Raw genomic sequence first — 20,085 nt, 5'->3', positions numbered from 1 at the left:
ATCCTCTCTGTACACATATTTTCATTTTATACCAGCTGTCTGTCAAACTCTAAGTTTATTATTATAGCTTGCAGAACAGAGCCCCTCCTCCTCCTCCTCCTTCACGTATGTGCCCAACCAACAGCTACCTTCACTCCTCCTGTCAACACGCTGGTTTCCATGCCAACCTGGAGCAGGATCGGCAGAGCAAACACTCCAGCAGCCAGCAGAGAAAGGGGTCTGAGCTGGTGGACGGTTAGTCAAGGAGGGATGTGTTATAGCGGGGAACAGAGCAGGTACGCAGACTCATGCAATGGAAAGCAAGGTTCAAATTATGAATAGAGAGGAATGGATTGTGCAAAGAATAGAAAGATCATGCACTGTAAAGACTTTATACCAAAAACACAAAAGAGAAGTTAAAGAATGTCAACAGTCCTGTAATCTAGGAAAGAGGTAAATAGATTGATGTAATTTCTCTTCCTCTTCAGAGTAGAATTTTAAAGACTTTTACAATTTCAGTTTTACTGAGAGGAAAATCAGTAAACGAATGAAATGAATCAAAGAACACGTGAACATGTTACTTAGGCTAAAGCTGAGCCACTGTGTTGCAGAAGGGTCACACTCATTCCCTACTGGGTCTCTGCTGCTCCACTGTGTGGATGTGGAACATGTTGAATATACTGGTGTATGTATTTCTTGTTTTATACCCAAAACTCTTTCACATGTCAGTACAGAGCTTTTTTTAAACAAATAGTCTGAAGCAAAGTTAAAAAATGTGACTTAAATTGTTGCTCTGTAACTTTTGACAAAAGTGGGATGTGCTCTTTTAAATAAAAGGGGGTTTAAAAAGCTTTACATTTTTAATATAGAATCTTATTATTACTTCATACAAGTTTTTAACAACTAAATAATGCAGATTGATTCCTATGCCACTCGTTAAAATTCACATGGTGACGTGATGGCGCGCGCGCTCACCTGAAGACTGCCTCCAATACGCACGCGCAAAAACGTTACAGGCGACAATAGGAGCAACCAACAAACCTGGGACTAAAAATAAAAAGTCTTCAATTATTTACTGTTTAGTGCGAAAGTCCACACGAAGCCGGTGTGAAGGGCAAAAGGGCGCCGGGAGAAGAGAAAAGTAGTTCCTGGTAACAGAGAGGTGGAGGTGGATGTGGTGGTGGTGGTGAGGAGGAGGGGAGAGACGCTCAAACATTCCTCCTCTGAGGCTCAGTGAGAACAACCATCACCAAGTCTGCTCAGAACCAGACCACAGCTCATCTCCTGCAGCCAGAGACCCAGTCCCAGTCGCTGCTCCGCGCACTGACGTGCACACACGCGTCCCGACCTGACGCGCCACTCTGGAGAAAGTGTTGACGACAACTACAGCAGGTAAGAAGTTTACGCGTCGTCCTGGGATGAAAAAGTTGACTGTAAAGGTCATGTTTTTATTGTTTCATATAGTGGACTGTTCTGTGGTAGAACGTTTTTAAATATTAAATACAAAGCACAACTTTAATTCCTGCTTATTTATTTGTATTATATATAATTAAAATTCCAACTTTATTGACATAGTAATGAAGTATTGAACTTGATTTGTTAAAAAAAAGAGGCTTATGCTCTTCATGTTGTTTATTAAAGAAGAAGTTAACAAGTTAAGACATAATAAAATCTGTTTTCTTGTGGAGGTACTCCTTGAATGTTTTTTATTATTATATATTTTTATAATTTATTATACGATTATATCTATCACTATTTTCTAATAGACAATTTTTATCATAATACATTTTCTATTTTATTATAGTATCATATTTTTCACTATTATCTAATAGACTGTTATTATTGTTTTTATTTTATTATATTATCATAGTTGTTTTACAATTTTACTACAGACTGTCATAATTCTATCTATTTTTTTGTTTTGTTATATTAGTATAATTTTTACTATTTAATGACCAACTAATAGTTATCAATATGTTTAAACCTGAAGGATTTTGTTATGTTACGAGTTTGTTAAGTACAATGCACAGTTGCGCTGTTTGTGGTTGAGTGGTTCCTGAAGTTTCAAAGTATGAAGAAAGTGCATAGTGGGTTTAATAGTAATTAAAAAAACAATGTAATCCCATGTTTTAGTTCAGTCATTCTTTCATTTGTGCATTTTTATGATTTTCATTCATCAACAGGTAGAGCTGTGTACTACCAGCTCCTGTGTAAAGCAAATTTAATGAATCGTGACAGTTCAGTTGTGATTTCCTCATGAGCGTAGAACCTCTGAGGAACTGGTTTCAGATCCTCTTAATTAATGCCCCGTATACTTTTATGATTTCTTGTCTTTGAATCATCAACAGGTATGAGCTACGTACCACCAGGTCCTGAGTAAAGCAACTTTTTTGATATGCAACTACAGTTCAACTGACAAAACATTTCAGCCATGAGCGGAAAGGGCTGCCAGCTCCTGGTGTCTCCATGCAACGTGTCCCCGTCACTGAGCATGATCGCGGGACACCAGTCCATCAGGATCCCCATGTCCCCCTCGCCGCGGCCCAATCTGAGTCCCTCCTCGGGAGCGGAGACAGCAAAAAAAGGAAATGTTCACTCCCTGGCCTCTGGGAACCAGAGCAGGAGCCTCGTGGTTCTGCCAACCCTGAGCCTCCGCAGGCAGGTGCTGACTTACGGGAAACATCTAAACATGCCCACTGCATCGCCACAACAGCAAGTACCCACTCATCGTCCTCCCACCACAACAGTGACAAGTACCACTCGGACGAAACTGTGCTCCTCAAACAGCAGCTTCAGAGGTAAAAACAAAAGTTACCCTCCGGATGAGTATTTTGACACTGCAGCGCTCAGCATGTAACTCAACACACCCATTGTCTGCATGTAATCAGCAAAATCAGGGCACTCATCTAATAAAATGATAAAGTCTGCCAGAGCGATGTGGTGGGCAGACTCAGCTCATTCCCAAGGTGCTCCTCACAGCCTCGCCGTCTCCCTGCTCGGCTTCTCGGCCTCTTATTTATTGATAATTAACCAAGCATAAAGGCTGTCCTTAAATTTCTACCAAGGAAAAGTGGAAGGAGGTGAAAAGCTCATTTGTGATTAACAGAGCAGAAAGTGTCTCAGGCCGAGCTGCTCAGGTGGCCGGGGGGGAGGGGAATTCCACAATCTACTGTATAAACTTTTATTAAAGCAGAATACATTTGATGCTTTTAATTTTAATTAGAATTTAATATCTTTTCCCGAAACTTGTTTAATATTATGTTAACACTCTGAACTGATTCGTGGAGATTTGTTGAATGTGGATAAAAGCTGTGGCTCTGTTGTAACCTTATTCTGGTGTTTATGTCCAGCAGGTTGCCCTGTGTCTGAACACACCATGGAGGTATTTGGTCAAGCAGCTGCTTCTAACCTGACAGTGACTTCTGTCAAAGGCCAGACATTTCCTCCGCCTAGTTTACATGGTGTAACGGTTCCCCACACTGACGCCAGGTGGGCCATATCAATTACAGTATATGATGATGAGCTCACTAAACCTTTACAGTGTTACTAAAGTGGATAACAACAATGTGTTTCAGGTCCTTACTGTCCAGAGAATCCCTGGCATCCACTACCCTCAGTCTGTTTGAAACACAGTCAGTGTTTAGTGGAAGACATGACTGGCCATATGGCTACCGTGTGCTCCCTCCGCTGGGACCACCTCAGTGCTCCACCCAGGCCAGCGAGGGAGGCGAGCAGCTCAGCGTCTCACCAGGCACGGCCATGTCTGGCACAACTGTATCAGGAGGCACGAGCACCTCTGCGTCCCTGCCTTCGTACCTGTTTGCAGCTGACGCTGGAAGCCCCAGGCCGTCTCGTGCCAAGAAAAGAGCTCTCTCCATGTCGCCTTTGTCGGATGTCATGGGAACTGATTTCAACTCAATCATACGCACGTCGCCCACCTCACTCGTGGCTTATATCAATGGTTCCCGCTGCTCTCCAGCCTCCCACTCCACACTCTCACCTGTCCAGTCTGAGGGTTATGGTCACTTCCTGGGTGTGAAAGGGCGCTGTATCCCCCACTCCCATCCTTACAGCATGCCGTGCTTTTCCAGGGCTATGGCCCCACAGACAGTGTGCGGCCGTATGCAGGTGCTCGAAGAGGCCGGGGGTCTGGAGAGCCAGATGGCTAATATGGTGGTGGAGCAGCAGTGCCTCCCAGAGGACGGTGGGGCGCTGGGGAGGACTTTAGAGAGCTGCAGCCAAACCTCCAACAACCTGCTGACACCTTCACAGTTACAGCCAGCTCTGCTGACCACAGCTCCACAGGGGCCTCCGCCACCTTACCACTCCCACCAGCATGTTCATCTCTCCAGCCGTCACTGCAGAGTAAAGCCCTCATCTCAGGACCCTCTCACACAGGCTCCCATGCTTCCTCCAAGGCACGGGATGGGCTTTTTACCCCAGGTCCCAATGCTGGAGGAAGAAGAAGGAGAGCTGGAGGACTATGAGGCCCTTTGCTGCAAGTGGTTGGACTGCAGTGCAGTGTATGACCGAAAGGAGGAGCTGGTGAGGCACATAGAGAAGCTGCATGTGGATCAGCGGAAGGCAGAGGATTTCACTTGCTATTGGTTGGGCTGCCCACGCAACTTCAAGCCCTTCAACGCCCGATACAAGCTTCTCATCCACATGAGGGTCCATTCAGGAGAGAAACCCAACAAGTGCACGGTACAGCATGCAATCACAACTGTCTCTTTTCATGCAACTGAAGTCAAATCTTTATTTTTTTATAATGCCTGACCTCTACATATCAGAAAAAATATTCCATATTCTATCTTACCTACACACAGCGTTTTCTCAATGAGATGAATATTATTACCCTTTTGTAAGAGGGCTGAGTGTATGCAGTGAAAGCAGGAACATAGAGAAGCTCACTGAGTTCAATTCTAAGTGTTCGATTCAGAGACACAATATAGAAAGCTAGGGGGGAAAAAAACCTTCATGCGCTTTCTATGACCAAGGTTTAGATCAGAAATATGGCCCCTCTTTTCTCTTAAGTTTGGCCATGGAGTAATTAGCGGAGCTCTGTGATAATTGACGTGGGAGTTGAGTCAATTATGTAGCTGTTAAATCTGCACAAAGGAGGCCCGGCACTTTAGATCTGGCACCGTGGCTCTCTAGTAGCCACTGAGCCTGTCAGCGGCAGCAGGGGACTCGCCCGGCCACCGTCTGAAGAACTTGGCTGTTGTTCTGGGAAGGTGATGCCCCACAGTCTGGCTCTCCACAGGTCTGTATCTGCGGCCAAAGAGTTGGCATTTATCCACGGGGCCTTGTTGTTGACGAACTGTTGGCTTTGTTTCTCCAAGATGGACCGGTCTAATTCTTTCATATGTGTTGCAACTTAATTAAATCTCTTTAGTTTGTATTTTGTTTTTGTTTGTGATGTGAACGATTTTTTTAGTTTTGCGAAATCCTGCTGACAATACTTGACATGCTGCAGTGAAATCATTCATAACAACAGTTATAACCTACTGGTGACATTACATTAAATATCAGGTGATCACTGTAGAGATTAGAAATCTTCCTGAACCAAGCCATTAATATCTGTACCTGATTTCACAGTAATTTTAGCTGCTGTAAAATTTCACTAAAAGCCAAATGAGATACCAAACTTAACTTACCAAACCTAATATATCTGATGGGCAGTGTGGTCAGATGATATATAATCTGTGCCAATACATGCAGTTGATACATGCAGATATAAGTGAAAATCATAAAATCATCAAATTTATTGTCTGGGTAATCTATAAATCAAATTTCATGGCAATCCACCCTATCGTTATTTCAATTAAGTCCAAAATAACAACCTCATGGCAGTGCTCGAGGAAAAGTTATCAGGATTTATTGTCTGGAACCGAGAATGTCTGCTCTAAATTTCATGGAAATACATTTAATAGCTGTTGTATGTGGATTTTTTTTACAATTTACAACTTTTGGGCCATTTATTTGTCTTTTTCTAACCCCCACTGGGAAAATACTTGAGAATTAGGTGAGCAATTGACAAACCACTTGCCAAACGCGCTTTGAACAAGTCAATTATTAACACCATGCATACCTGCAGTCAACCTTTTGCACCACGGTACTCACTTATTAGCTGAAGCCCACTCTGTTGCCATGGGGCCACATTTTGTTGGCTGCAGGTCTGTGTTGCGTGTCATCATTCAATAAAGGACGAAAGTATCCGTGGAAACAACCCGTGGCCAAAAATGGAAGTCAAATAAAGTGGGTACTTGTGTGGAACAATTATAGTACAGGCTGGTTTTAACTAAAGAGAGAAAATAAATAGAGACAGCACAAAAGACTAATCGCTCCCGTACTTTAATGAGAAACTTTTGATTTTGTGTGGATTTTCTTTAGGTCACGTCTGAGATTAATTTCACAGACACGAGCACGATTGTGTATTTTTACAGATTCTGAGTTTACACAGGGAAAACTCAACCCACCGCTCAGACTACACAACTGCACAAAGATATAGAGCCATAGGAAACGACTGGCAGGTGAGCAAACTGACGCCCGATAGAAGAAACGAGTGCGAGACGGCAACAGAACAATGAGGCGGCTCCTGTTACACAGTGAACGTAAAGGGCAGGCCCAGACTTGTACTTGTCATTTCACAATGTTTTAGTGATGATTGAACAGCGTGTTAACACGTCGTGATTTAAACACACAAGGTTTTAAAAAGCCTCTTTTGAACTCAGACCTCAAACAAAGCAGAATTCCACTATCATTGTGAGTCACCTTATCATTTATGATTTTTTTAAATAATTGATTACATGCTTCTGTGCTTTTACTATTGTGGTAATTGCGATTTACTTCGTACTTAATTAATAATGCTGTGTTCAACAAGAGCATTTGCATAAATGAGAATTAAAACCTTTATTCTTTTCTGATCCACTAAATTTCCATATTTGAGCTGCTTGTAATTCAAACCCTACTCATGTCAAGCCTGAGATTTCAGGTTTGACAACAATTTAGGCACTCGCTTGGTTTCGGCTCCGGGAACTTTTGCTCCAATACCTGGAATTCACTTTTACTATTATTCAGCTTCAGTAAACAAATCACTATGTTCCAAATTGAATCTAAATTATATTATGTTTATATTGTGTTTCATTAAGTTAATGGTCATGAATGAATCACGATTGTCCATAATTATATTACAGAGTATTGCAGTCACTGCTAAAGGCTTGTTCACGGTATCATTAAATTACATTATGCTTTTATTTATTTAAAAGATTGTATGACTTATTTTCTTTTCTGGTAACGCTGATGCATTTTTTTGGGTGTAATTTTAGGATGTCACAAAACTATACTTTCTCATTAATAACAGGGACGTAAAAGCAAAAAATAAAAATAGGGATAAGTATGGAGAAAAATTATATCAAGATAAAAATATTCACATTATAATTTATTTTAAGTTTTAAGGCTGATTTAAGCTCCTGAGTGAAGGTTGTTGTTTTAAACTCTTCTTTATGAGCAAAGAATGACAAACTCTTGATAAACACCAAAACATTTAAAAAATCTGAGGTCGATCAAAAGAACTTTTGTTAAGTTGCTATTGATTGAAATTATACTGCGGTAATTACTGTTATTGCTTTATCACATAGTCCCACTGAAAATATACGGTTTGAGGAAACAGCTGAAACAAAAAAGAGCAGAGAAATGAGAGATATCAGCGGTGCAACAGAGAAGAGTGTGGTCCAGAGTGAACTGACCTCAGAGTAAGACTGGGCACTGGACGGACGGTGCTGGCACAGACCGTCGCTGTCATTGCACAGCCAGGGCGTGAGTTTACCTGCCAGGGCCTGTCAGGCGCTGGCTGTAACACTGATCTACACTGAGGAGCCGTGCTGCTTCTGTTTCAGCCCCAACGTCCCTTGCGACCAACTAAAGAGCCCTCCGTGCTTTATGAGCGCTTCACGAGAGAGAGAGAGTTACACAGTGACGTACCCCTGGCCGGTCCCGGAGTCCTGGCAGTATTTTAGATTCATGTTGGTTCTCGCTTGTGCTTCCACTTTGGTTCCGAGAGGCCATTTATCTCGGCCTGTGCCGGGGTTTTTTTTCTTGCCGAACTTCAGCCAAGAGGGTTTTCTGTTATTTCTTCTGTTTATATTAAGGATCGGTACTTTTCGAATGCATCGACCTCAACAGAATTGGAAAAGAGTGCTCAGATGGAAGATTTTGCTCTTGTGTGTGTGTGGGGGGGGGGGGGAAGGCCGAGAGGTTAAGAGGTTAAGAGAAGCATTTCTCGTTTTGTGTTACTCAACCGCTCAGTTTCCAATTTAGTCCGTTTGCTTTGACAAAATGTCAAGAACTCTTCATATTCACCGCCGATCAACCCGAGACCTTCTGCGATTGTGGCATTTCCAGAATACAACCGCAGTCCATTCATCATTCAAAAGATGATTGCCATGCTACTGACTCATAACAATCGCTTTGCTGCAAACCAGGTTCAGCTAAAAGTGATGTGAAAAATCTTTACTGGCGAGTTCAATTTCAGAAACATCAGGGTTTTTTTTCGAGAATAGAGAAATTAGCCCTGTTGTGAGGAAGGGATGATAGGCACTTCTATGTGGAATGTAAATTAATGTTATAAGTGAATTATTAATGGGTCTGGCAGTGATGACCTGCAGGTATAAGAATGTGAGGAATCCAGTCTTGAAGGAAACATAACAGAATTGGACATGCTCTGTGTTTGTTTTTTCCTCCATAACATTTAGTGAGGAAATTCCGAACCCCCCTGAGAGCGGGAAGAGGGAGAGTAAGGTCCTGGCCTTAAAAAAGCTTGGATGACTCACATGTTTCTGCAGTGAAGTCACCGTCGTCGCATGGATAAAAAAAGAAAGCTGGGATATTTGTGTTTTCTTGGTTCTCACGACACAGTGCGAGTGCCAGGTCTTCAGTATGATCCAGTTATTCTTTAATCTTAGATTCTATATGTATTAAAAATAGCTCACTTAAAGTGACAGTTACTTTTGTAACTGATACCAGCTGCTGTCAAGGTGATCGAGGATAAAGGATTGAAAACACAGAATGACAATACGTTGATGTGTGTATGAACACTGACCCCTGCTGGTGACACTAATGACCATCAGAGATGTGTTCCTGAAAGGCTGAGAAGACGTTTAGTATAGTGAATGTAAAAATGTGTATTTGAGACGGGAAAACGGGCCAAACGACAGTGTTGCCTTTTGGGAAAGTCTGCAGTTTTGAGTATGAAAGTGCAAAGCCTCATGATTTGTATAAACAAGTTTTGCTTTGACATTGTTTTTTATTTTGTAGCAGGGGGACACAAAAAAGAGGAAAATAAGATAATAGGTGAGGAAAAGACAGATTTCCACCATGCATGTGCCTCTGTGCATCAGGTCCTGTATCACTTAAAATGAGTGAAGTTACCTGGAAGAGACCGGGACTGTAATCAAAAGGTCTCAAGATTCATGTAAAGTACAAATTCTCAAAATAATTCTTATCCAGTTGGGGATTAACTTTTTGTAAAAACAATGTCTCTTTGTAATACAAATATAAAGACAAGTAATACAATACATTCTGCTCATGACTTGAATCCAGCATGTAAAACAAAAGACGGATCTGTCCCTACCAAATGTTTATCCCCCTCACGTCTTTGCTCCTCATAGCTGCTGCCTGTCAAACTTAAAACTAAAATCCTTTAACACATGCTGGAGTGTCAGTTCAGATTAAATCACCCAATTTGTTTCTATTGTAATGTCTATCTATAGGCTACATCGTCTTCCACTCCCTCCCACACACTGAGGTCAGCAGCCTTTTTGTCTGCAGTGATTCCAACTAATAAGTTCCCAGCTCTGCGAGTACGCGTGCAACGCTTGTGGGGCTCGTGTCGACTTTGACTGGGTTTGTATGTGGTTACAGTTCGAGGGCTGCAAGAAGGGTTTCTCTCGGCTGGAAAACCTGAAGATCCACCTGCGCAGCCACACGGGGGAGAAGCCCTACACGTGTCAGCACCCGGGCTGCCACAAGGCCTTCAGCAACTCCAGTGACCGAGCCAAACACCAGCGCACACACCTGGACACAGTGAGTGGCAGCCCAGCGCAGGCACACGTGCAAATATAGATGGTGTTGTACAGCTATGTGTGTGTGTGTCTTTTTCTCTATGTGGTCTCTAAGTTTTCATAATATCTGTGGTTGTACGCAGAAGCCGTATGCGTGCCAGGTGCCTGGCTGTGCCAAGCGTTACACTGATCCCAGCTCCTTGAGGAAACACGTGAAATCCCACTCCTCTAAAGAGCGACATTTACGGAAGAAGGTACACGATCTCTGCAAAACACAACTCACAATCTTCAGAGTTGGAGTCGTCTTTGAGAATAAACATTTTCATTCTTCAGAGAGTATTTTCAACTACTTCAAAACCCAAGTGATTATGGAAACATTGATCTGAATGTAACGGACAAAGGAAACAAAGAGTAAAAGACATGTAGCCAATGCATTGAGTCCTGTTTTAAAAAGAAAGTACAAAGACAAGAGTAAAAGGTGTAGTATTTATAAGTGGGTTTATGTAGATGCACGCATGCAAGCATGAAGTACAAAGGGGTTTGGTGAAGGTGAATCCAGATCGGATGGTGTGCTAATTAATACATTTACTGTGAGCCTGTCAAATCACTGTTCTGATCACAACTGAGCCAATCGCACTAACACACATGTCAACAACAGCTTAACAAATGGAAAAAGGCTTTTTTTTTTGTGGAAAATATACAATTGTGTGATTGCATTATCTGAACGCGTACAGCTCATGAAAGCTAATCCTAATCCCAAATCTGAGGCCAGGGGCAGATGTTGTGTGAGGGTTTTAATTTAAATTGTAAAATGATGGAAAAGAATGATTGCAAATCCTCATGAAGGCGTTTCTATGACCACATCAGACTATTTCCATTTTACTTCTCACAATGGCATAACATTGCATTTTAAGAATAACATGTGAAGTTTTTTAAAGAATATGACACAGGACTGATGCGTCGCTGTCATCCGACGTCTGGAATAACAGAGCACAGAGTGATCGCCCAGCAGACTTGATGTGTGTAGATTTGAATGGGCTCACTTTGCGGCAGCCTGATGTCATTTGCACATGACTTGATAAAGGTGAACACAGTGGACCGCTGTGCTCAGTGTGTATCGATCAAAGCGAGGGGGGGGGGGGGGGGTTTAAAATGAATTTCAAGGTCGGCAAATTGTCAGAGCCCTGCTCACGCCGGTCGCAGCCTCGCCAATGAAGACACAGCCCATTAGGTTCATTAGTTATAACTTGAGACCTTGAACCGGATCTCAGCAGTGATGTGCACGGCATCGCTTCAACATTACGATCATGTACGAAGCTGCATCGACACAGTTAATGTTTCATTTCATTGTGCTTTCATTTGTCAGCCGGTGATACTGAGTACATGCTCTCTGCATTCCACTCTGCTGAGCTCGGCAACTTAATTGCTCACAGAAAAATGTAATTAACTTTCATTAACTAACATCTCGGCGTGCACGCAGTCAGATGTAAATACCCACCTAGCTGTCTCGTCAGTTTATGGCGTACATCAAGCTGATGTTAACACACACAGAAGAGCTTGGTCGCACAGAAATACACACAATTAAGATTATTGTCACTCGCTTTACTTGCCACACAACGTGACTACATGTTGCAGATTGTCGCCGCTGTAACAATTTTTGCAACACGTGTGTGAGAGATTCATGCTCTTTAGCTCTTACCGAGGGTTATGTCACCATAGATACAGACAAAGAGGTGGGAGTTTCTAAAAAAGCGACATTTTTACAAAGTCTCCCACACACACAGCTTCTTTCATTAAAAACTCAAATAACAAATGTTGATTGTAATTGTGATTTCACTCGTGACTCTGTAGGTGGAGTGAATGTTAGATGAACTCAAACTCCCAGCTATATTCTTTACATTGGTGTTTCATGTCTTGTCTCTTCACTGTATTTGATTGAAGGTAGTAGAGTAAAAGGAAATGTGGGTAGAAAGAGAGATAAAAGCTGTTTGGTTTTCCTGCAAGATCCCCATTTTAAAAGCCTAATCTCGCTGCCGTAGATTCATTTAGATTTGATTTTGTCATGATTTAATCTTTTTTTGCTTAATCTAATCAGAATTAATGGCTTTCTCATTGAATTTTATGTCCGAGGATCAGATCTAATGAAGATTTATTAACGTCTAACAATTCGTGTCCGAGGTGATTTGCCAGAGGAAGTGTGGTAATGAAGTCAGATGTGTAAGACTTTACTTTGTGATATCTTACAGATCAAAAATCATCTGCATAATACAAAAAACACAGGTCATTGTAAATATTATAATTAAAACTAAAAGTGCTATTTTACATTAGAATAATTAAAAGGAAAATATGCCAGAATCTAATAACTCATGCACGACATCGCTGTTTATCTTTATGTCCAATGTCATTTCTCTAGATGAGATCTGCAGCTGGTGTGACCCAGGACCCACTGACAGACTGTTTAACCATCCACGCTCTGCAGCCAAGCCTCTCTCCTCTGGCAAGGACAGACAACTTAAACCCGTCCCCTGGTGCATCCTATGAGTCATACTCTGGTATGTCTCTGGTCGGACTCTTTGCATTAATAAGTTTTATTTATATATAAAAAGAACTAGATGAATAAATCATATAGTATGATACAGTAGCCCCTCCCTCCCTCCCCCCCCCCCCCCCCCCGCAACCATGTGCACATAATAGGCTTATCTATTAGATTTGTGAAGTGTCTGTCATCCCTGTTCCTCAGCTGCTCCACAAGGACAAGACTCCACCAGCAATCCTCACCTGACTCTGTTTGGCTCCTTACAAGATAATTACAGGTACTGAGGATTTTTTTTTATTGGGTTAAGTGTGAGGTGGTTTATATTCTTTAGCATATAATCCATATATAACGCAGTCGGTAGAGTGCAAAGCTCCATCCAAGGCCAAACAGTCCTACACATGATTGTCTAGTTCTTATAGTAGAAATCCTATTGAAAAATGGTGTGATGGTAGAAAGGATTTATCCGTCATGAAATATAGTGCTAACAAGTGGAAAATAGAGATCTGTGCGTTAGTTTATGATAAATTAATGAAAATGTTATTATGTGGAAGAAAATCCCCAGCTGCTTCAAAATGTATTGGGTTCATCCCGGGCCACATCCACCCACCAAGTTTGGTGTAAATCCGTTCAGTAGTTTTTGTGTGATCCTGCCAACAAATAAACCGACACACAAACAAACAGAAACAGGAGAAAACAACCTGTGGAGGAAATCATTGAATCCAATATAAAATCATTCAACTTATGTTATTATTCTTCAAATTATGCATAAAGTACGTTGTGTGATGGAATTCCAGGTAGTTTTTTTGCCGACGTAAAAATAGATACTGTGTTGGGATTCATATGCATATTCATTAGTAAAGAAATCCTTTTCATGTTTTGTCTATTTGAAATACTGGGGAGCTGAACATGTGCAGCAACATTAGAGTCAGCAGTTGGAGCAGTTAGCTATACTCTGCAAGCCAACTTGTTTTTTTGTTTCCGTTTGGTTTTCCCACTGGCACCGTTAGAACTTCAAACCATGACTGATTTAAATGCCTCACAAATCTCCTTTTCTCTCTTTTCTTTCCTAACGAACTGAAACAATCAATTTAAACATCGGTTGTCATGGTTTCAAGGTTATAAGCTCATAATTAGAATCATTGGTTCAAAAAGAAGGAGAAAAAAAGCTCTATTTTGCACCCTGGGTGGAAAAAGAAAAAGTCTAAAGGGTTGGGATTTTGTGTTTTGTTGTTGTTCTTGTGTGTGTGTGATCGTGTGTGTGTGTGTGGGTGGGTGGGTGCTGCGGCTGGGAGTGAGAAGCATTCGAGTTTGGGGATGGCCAGCAACACATTTCCCTGGTCGACCCATAGGAAGGCGTCCCTTCATCTACACACTTCAAAGCATGTGATAGAGGATTTCTGCCGTTCTGAGCAGCCAGATGCTCACGGTTCCCTCACTGGCTGCGATTGTTCTCATATCAGCGGCAGGCCAGAGCATTCACCGCAGGATTCTGGGGAGACAATTGGGCTGTGAAAGCAGACCTCGCCTTGCCTCATTGGTCTCGACCGCCGGTATTAATGGATGCTATAGCCACCGACAGGAGCTGCTGAGGAATTCAATAAGTGAATCATAAAAAAACAAAACAAAAATACCATTTAAGGAGCAGTGGGAGAAGAAAGACAGTGTAATTACTTTCTTTTTTTTAGACGTTAAATCGATCGTAAAATCCTTGTTGCCATTTTCGTTTTTCTGGGATTCCTTTGGGTTCTGTCGTTCGGTACTTTGACAGCAAACTTTGGCTCCTTTAATATTCCTGTTGTTGGCAAGTAGACGTACAAATGTGTTACTTGGGCAAACCTAACAGCAGGGGTGTCAACATAATTTAAATCTACTACTTCAACAATGAGTTACATGAAGGAGTCTCTAACTTTTATTTTAGAGTATAACATGTTCAATTAGCTCTTCTATTCAGAGTGATTTTCTCTCCTAGCTGATTGCACTAAAGAAAGGAGGAGCAGCTTTGATCCATTATCTATATGAACAAGTGATGAGATAACAGATTGCAGGCAGAGACTTGCATTAAAGTGTCAGAAAACACTAAGAATGAGCTTGTGTCGCACAGCCCACATTGTGCATATAGACAACAATGCATCATAAAGTGCAGCTAGAGTGCCTCCCCCTGCCGCTTCTGTCAATTTCCAAGCGCAGACAATCAATCTTGTGGTCGTGATTGATGATTTATTTGTAGCCTAACTGGCCATTGTGCTTTTGTGTGAAACAAATACGGAGCTGGGTTAATAAAGGTGTTTGGTTGCCAGACATTGAGAACAATCGGGATCTTGGAGGTTTTTGATCTAAGTCACTGGTTTGTGATGGTGACGTTTTTGCATCAATTGATGTCATCACATACAGCTCGATACTATACGACGTTGAATCGTGTTCAGGGAAGAACGGGGCAATAAAAGCAACACCTCTAGAATGCGTTATATTTCAGTATTTAAGGCTTGCAGCACAAAATCCTTGTTATATTATATATATTCAATATAGTGAGTAATCATTTTTAATATAGGAGAAATATATTTAGTATATTTGTTCATATTTAAATATATGAATTGCACCTTAAAAGTGCCATAAAACCAAATCATGACACACCTAAAAATTCTCTATTGTTCTCAAAGTTGTTTTTGTACTATATGATTGTGTATGTTATAAACTAACTAATAATTATTGAGTTAATGATGAAGACAGACATATTGTTCTTTTTCTTAACATGTGGAACCAGAGTATTTAATTCAGTCTGAAATATTTCAGGTTTGTTGATCCTTCCCCTCACCAGCTCTTCCCTGGGGACCAGCGTGGCTCTTGCTCTTCCACCTGCCTCCCGCTTCCTCCCAATGGGGCATCCCTGCAGAACAGCCGGGATCTGAAGCAGCCGAGCAGGCCTCCTGATCTTGCAGATCACAATCCGGGTACTGGGATGAGTTTATTATCTCTGTATTTCCCAGATTTGTCAAAACAGCCTCTGCAAAGATGTAAATACAGTTGTGCTGGAGGGGGAGGGTCATCTGAAAGTGGTTTATGGTGCAAGTTTCACATCTGAGCCTATTAGCAAACGTGTGGGCGGTTTGACAATCTGTTTGAACAGATTTTCTCACATGCACATTAATTGTGCAGTATATCTTTACGATGTGAAGCAGGTGGCTGGTGATTTTCTAGTTAGACAGAATCAGGCAGCTTCACTCTATGCACCTTTAAATAGACATCACCTCTACACCTCCCCCAAGACTTGACAGCCACAGTGATGTTGACGACGTGTTCAGAAACACAAGGTTCAGTTTTAACTGCGAGATAAAGACGGGGTTTAAAAAGACCGGGATGCACAATTTGTTCCTTTTAATGAGGTCCGATGCCGCGCAATGTATAATTTAAGGGAGTGAAGCAATAGACCCTTTAATTGAACTGCTCTGTATAAGAATAAAAGAGTGAGGATTTCTCATTTACCCTGCAGAGCTCTCAGGGCAGATGAAGATGCTTTATTCTCCTCCACAATATGGCGGGATCACAGCAGAGACCAGTTCGAGTCAGCTGATGCAAGTTGATGCCTTTGGTGACAGCCTCGCTCCAGCAGTCAATAATCCCAGTGGGGTGGCAACCACACAAACGACTCTTCCCTGCATTGCAGGTAATGAAAATACAATCTAAACAAAATAGCCCCTTATTGCCATTGGATTTACCAGCATGCATATGTGGGTGTGCATGTCTATTCATTGGTGTGTGTGTGTCTGTGTGTCTGTGTCTGTGCGCGTGTGCAGAGTTTAATATCCCCAGCCAAGTGCACAATGTGACTCCTAATCAAGACTTTCATGGAGGAGATTTCTTCACTGGGGCCGACCACTTCACAAGTCAGGTCTCTTGCATCTACACAGAAGGATGATATTGCTCAATAGCGGGATTTTTTATTTGCTCCTTTGCACCATTTTGTGTCCCTGTTCCATTTATGTCAAATGGTCAATATAAGAAGAACAGCAGCAGCTTCATTCAGCGAAAAATAAAGAAAGATTTGATGATAAATAACAATCGAAGACGCGGCTCCCTGGGTTATATTGCACTGACGTTATTGACTCTCACATTCTAAATATAAGTTTGTCTCTCTCTTTGTGTCTCCCTCTTTGTCTAAATCTCTGTAAATGTACCATCTGACTCAACACTCTGGCTCCGTGATCGATGTATAGTAACGACTGAGCCGACCAGAATTTAATGTTTACTTTTTCTGTTTTTGTGCAGCTCGTGTGTGCTTCTGCTGACATTTTGCTAAATATTCAACACTGCAATCACAGCAAAGTATGCAAGGGATCATTTATCAAGTTTTCTTCTTAGAACCACGGCTTTGTAACTATAGTAACAAGACAGCCTTACCATTTCACTGTAATGTTCATAGACACAACCTGAATATACAGTAGCACTGTGCTATGAGGGCTGCTGTGCCTCCATCATTAGCCGCATTTTATTTTATTTTATTTGCTGTGAACTACTTTCTTTTCAGAGCTGACCCTTTTTGAAAGCGACAAAGTGCTGTACATTCTGCAGCCACTTATATTTATGTTACGTAAATGAACTTATGGAGACTGCAAAACTTGCTTGAGATCAGAAAACTGTAATGGTGATTATATCATTTATTCCATTGTTTTGCATTGCAGTGCACTTTTACTTCCAATCCATACTTGCAGCTGTATTACCATGCAACCTTCACACATACAAGTTTTTAAAAAAAAGGAGACTTGACGGTCACCAATAACCCGAAACGAAAGAAAAATGATCAACAGCAATATGTTTTATATGATGTGAGGTAAATGTTTTATAGTAAACTGACTAAATTATGCAAAAAATGCGGTTTGGCCTTCACTTTTGTATACATTTGTAATAGATCAGGAAAAGGAATTAAATCATTTTCCATTTTTTGTCAGTTGCCAGACCTTGTTTCTCTCAGTAATATGAAGTTGTACCAAACTCATTTTGGTACGTTCGATTTTTCAAACATTACCACACAGAAAACTTTCAAGGTTCATTTCAATACTGCAAAGCACTGTGCAGTGAATGAAGAGGACATGCACTCACCTTTACATACTGAGAGAGCCCTGCCACTCCACAGGAAATGATTTCACTGAAAAATAAAAATTGAAGGCAAGAGCTTGCTTTATCTGATACTGATCTTTATACAGCAATTTATATTAGGCCTGGGTGATCTGGCCAAGAATAATATCAAGACATGAATGTTTATATCCGTTGATATTGATCACTATTAAGATAAATACTCTTTATTTAAAGCTTATAGATGGATTTTGGCTCCTGCGTGAAGGTTGTGGTGTTAAACATTTGATAAATAGCTCAATATTTTACAAATCTGAGGTAGATCAGTTTATACATCCTCGCTGTGCTTACACAATTCTTAAGAAATATATCAATATATATGGGACTTAAGTTATACTGCTACAGATGAAAATTATATCACGATAAATAGTGATATTGCTTTATTGGTCAGCCTCGATTTCCCACACTACAAAGCACATTTTCTCAGGCAAAAACAAAAATATTTAATTCTCCAAGTTGCCATCTCTCTACAGAGTTATTATCTCCATCTTTGTTTGTATTAAACAAAACAAGACAAAGTTTAAAGTGACAGCAGAGTGATACTTTGTGGTAGCAATACAAATTCTGAGTGCAATAACTTCCCGTAAAGCACAGATTTAATTAGCCACCACTGTGTCCGTTTAGTGCACGTCCAGCAGGCTCCAGTCTTCACAGGAGTGTTTTTCTTTCTTTTCTTTTTTTTTTAAATTGAAAGGACAAACAGTTTTACTTAAAAATAATTCCTTTAGCAAAAGAGTGTCATGCTTCAGATGGGGTTTCACTAGTTGCTTAGCAACAACAACAGCTTTTCCAAAAAGCATCTGTCTAATACAGCTAACCAACAAAAAAAAAGTGCTGCGCAGTGGACACAGGTGGTTGGTTAAGCTTTGTATCCGGTAAGAAGCTTCTTAAAAATGCTGGCTTTGTTTTACTCACTGCATCCTTTTTAGCCCGGCTCATGCTAGTTGGTAACATACTTCAACTTGCAGCACTTTCATAGCTTGATTTATATTTAATATTTAAAATGTTATGTTTCATATATATATATATATATATATATATATATATATATATATATATGACCCGTGTTTTATCATATCCACCACTTTTGCATAATGTGCAAAAATAAGGCCTAATGTTAAGATGAGCTAAAATTTTATGTTTCAGAGAGAAAAGTGCTTTCATTAACTTTAAAACTAAAGACAGTGAGATTAATGGCAAGATGAATAAAACCTAATGGCCTTAAAACACACAGCGGAGAAGAACAGCTAATAACTAGATTCACCCTTGGCCTAACAAGCCGTCTACAGATCATCTACATCTGTATCAGATTAAGTCTCAGCACTTATTTTAAGTAATATAATGGCTGTTTTCTCCTCCAGGTCCTTTACTCTAGCCCTTCTTACACTGTGTGGAAATAGAAACATTAAAGAAGTGTGGTTTGGAGATGGGAACAAGGAATTCAATGGTAAGCCACCGCTCTTTTTATTCACTTGAGCCAGATTTTGTGAGAGAAAAAGCTCCTGTCAACAGAAACATGAATGAAAAGGTGACACCCTGATGTTGTTGATGCTGAGAATAACACCTGAAACTTGATAGCAGATCTGTAATCTCTATTACAGACTTATTAACCTTATTAATGTCTAAACCTATCACTGTCTCTTTGGTCAAAATGGGAATAGGATATAGTGCTGAAGAAAGAATTTTATTTCTAAATTCATATCTTATTTTTTCACATGGCCCATGTTGTCATGCCCGACAACTGTATTTGAGTTCAAATTTTTGCGAGACCACACAAATCCCTGCACCTCCCACCTTGACTTTTCTTATCCAAGCCACTACAGTTTAGGCCCTGCACTGCCTATTGGTCTAGACCAGGTAAATACAGAGTTTGAAATACTCTAAATGTGTTTGTCACTGTGTGTGTACATAGGCTACTAATGCACATCCTCGTGTGCGTATGGGTACTTAAAGGGATAGTTCACCCCCAAAAAAATGCACTTATTATCTAAAAAACATGGTGTAAATGACGCCGTTCCGAGTTGAATTTTAATTTTTGATTTTGTTCTGTTTACCCCTGAAACTCCAAAAGTGTTTTGTGGACTCAACCCACCCGTCCATCGGCTTAGTGGCGAGTAGATAATGAGTGAATCTTCATTTTTCTGGTGAACCAACCCCTTTAAGGAAATAAACGTGTGATTAAAATGCACAACTGTATGTAACTAAATTTCAATAAATTATTATGAGAGGGGTTTCTCTTTTTTCACCTGAGCACCTGACCCCCCCCACCCCCCCCAAACAAATCTGTGCACGGCCCTGACCATGAAGCATCATCATTACAGGGAAAATCATAATTATGACCATGTGAAAATACAGTGATGTTAAAATTAGTCGTGGATCTTG

At 40.8% G+C, this 20,085-nt stretch overlaps 1 protein-coding gene across 3 annotated transcripts; it reads left to right on the top strand.

Moving 5' to 3' along the window:
- The first annotated feature begins 213 nt into the window (after positions 1-213).
- Positions 214-17,513, top strand: glis3 (GLIS family zinc finger 3). Of its 3 annotated transcripts, XM_034601863.1 has the most exons (12): positions 218-275; positions 1,063-1,371; positions 2,328-2,777; positions 3,333-3,468; positions 3,555-4,683; positions 9,901-10,062; positions 10,184-10,294; positions 12,454-12,592; positions 12,781-12,853; positions 15,367-15,524; positions 16,064-16,237; positions 16,368-17,513. In XM_034601863.1, the coding sequence occupies exons 3-12, from the start codon at positions 2,411-2,413 to the stop codon at positions 16,487-16,489; spliced, it is 2,571 nt and encodes an 856-aa protein (XP_034457754.1). In that variant the 5' UTR covers positions 218-275; positions 1,063-1,371; positions 2,328-2,410; the 3' UTR covers positions 16,490-17,513. The 3 variants fall into 3 exon arrangements, with proteins under 3 accessions (XP_034457756.1, XP_034457754.1, XP_034457755.1); XM_034601865.1 differs by lacking the exons at positions 1,063-1,371; positions 2,328-2,777 and having other exon boundaries at positions 214-275; XM_034601864.1 differs by lacking the exons at positions 1,063-1,371; positions 2,328-2,777 and having other exon boundaries at positions 227-275; positions 3,330-3,468.
- The last annotated feature ends 2,572 nt before the right edge of the window (positions 17,514-20,085 follow it).

This window comes from Hippoglossus hippoglossus, chromosome 12, assembly GCF_009819705.1.
Source record: "Hippoglossus hippoglossus isolate fHipHip1 chromosome 12, fHipHip1.pri, whole genome shotgun sequence".
NCBI classification, from domain to species: domain Eukaryota; kingdom Metazoa; phylum Chordata; class Actinopteri; order Pleuronectiformes; family Pleuronectidae; genus Hippoglossus; species Hippoglossus hippoglossus.
Note: the sequence above shows the minus strand (reverse complement) of the source record. Positions and strands in the feature narration are given on the sequence as shown.

What these genes read in the sequence shown, in the direction of transcription:
- glis3 (XM_034601863.1), top strand. Translation starts at nt 2,411, where the DNA reads ATGAGCGGAAAGGGCTGCCAGCTCCTGGTGTCTCCATGCAACGTGTCC. An exon ending in AGAAACCCAACAAGTGCACG is followed by an intron (nt 4,684 to 9,900) that starts GTACAGCATGCA and finishes ATGTGGTTACAG; the next exon opens with TTCGAGGGCTGCAAGAAGGG. An exon ending in ATCCTATGAGTCATACTCTG is followed by an intron (nt 12,593 to 12,780) that starts GTATGTCTCTGG and finishes CCTGTTCCTCAG; the next exon opens with CTGCTCCACAAGGACAAGAC.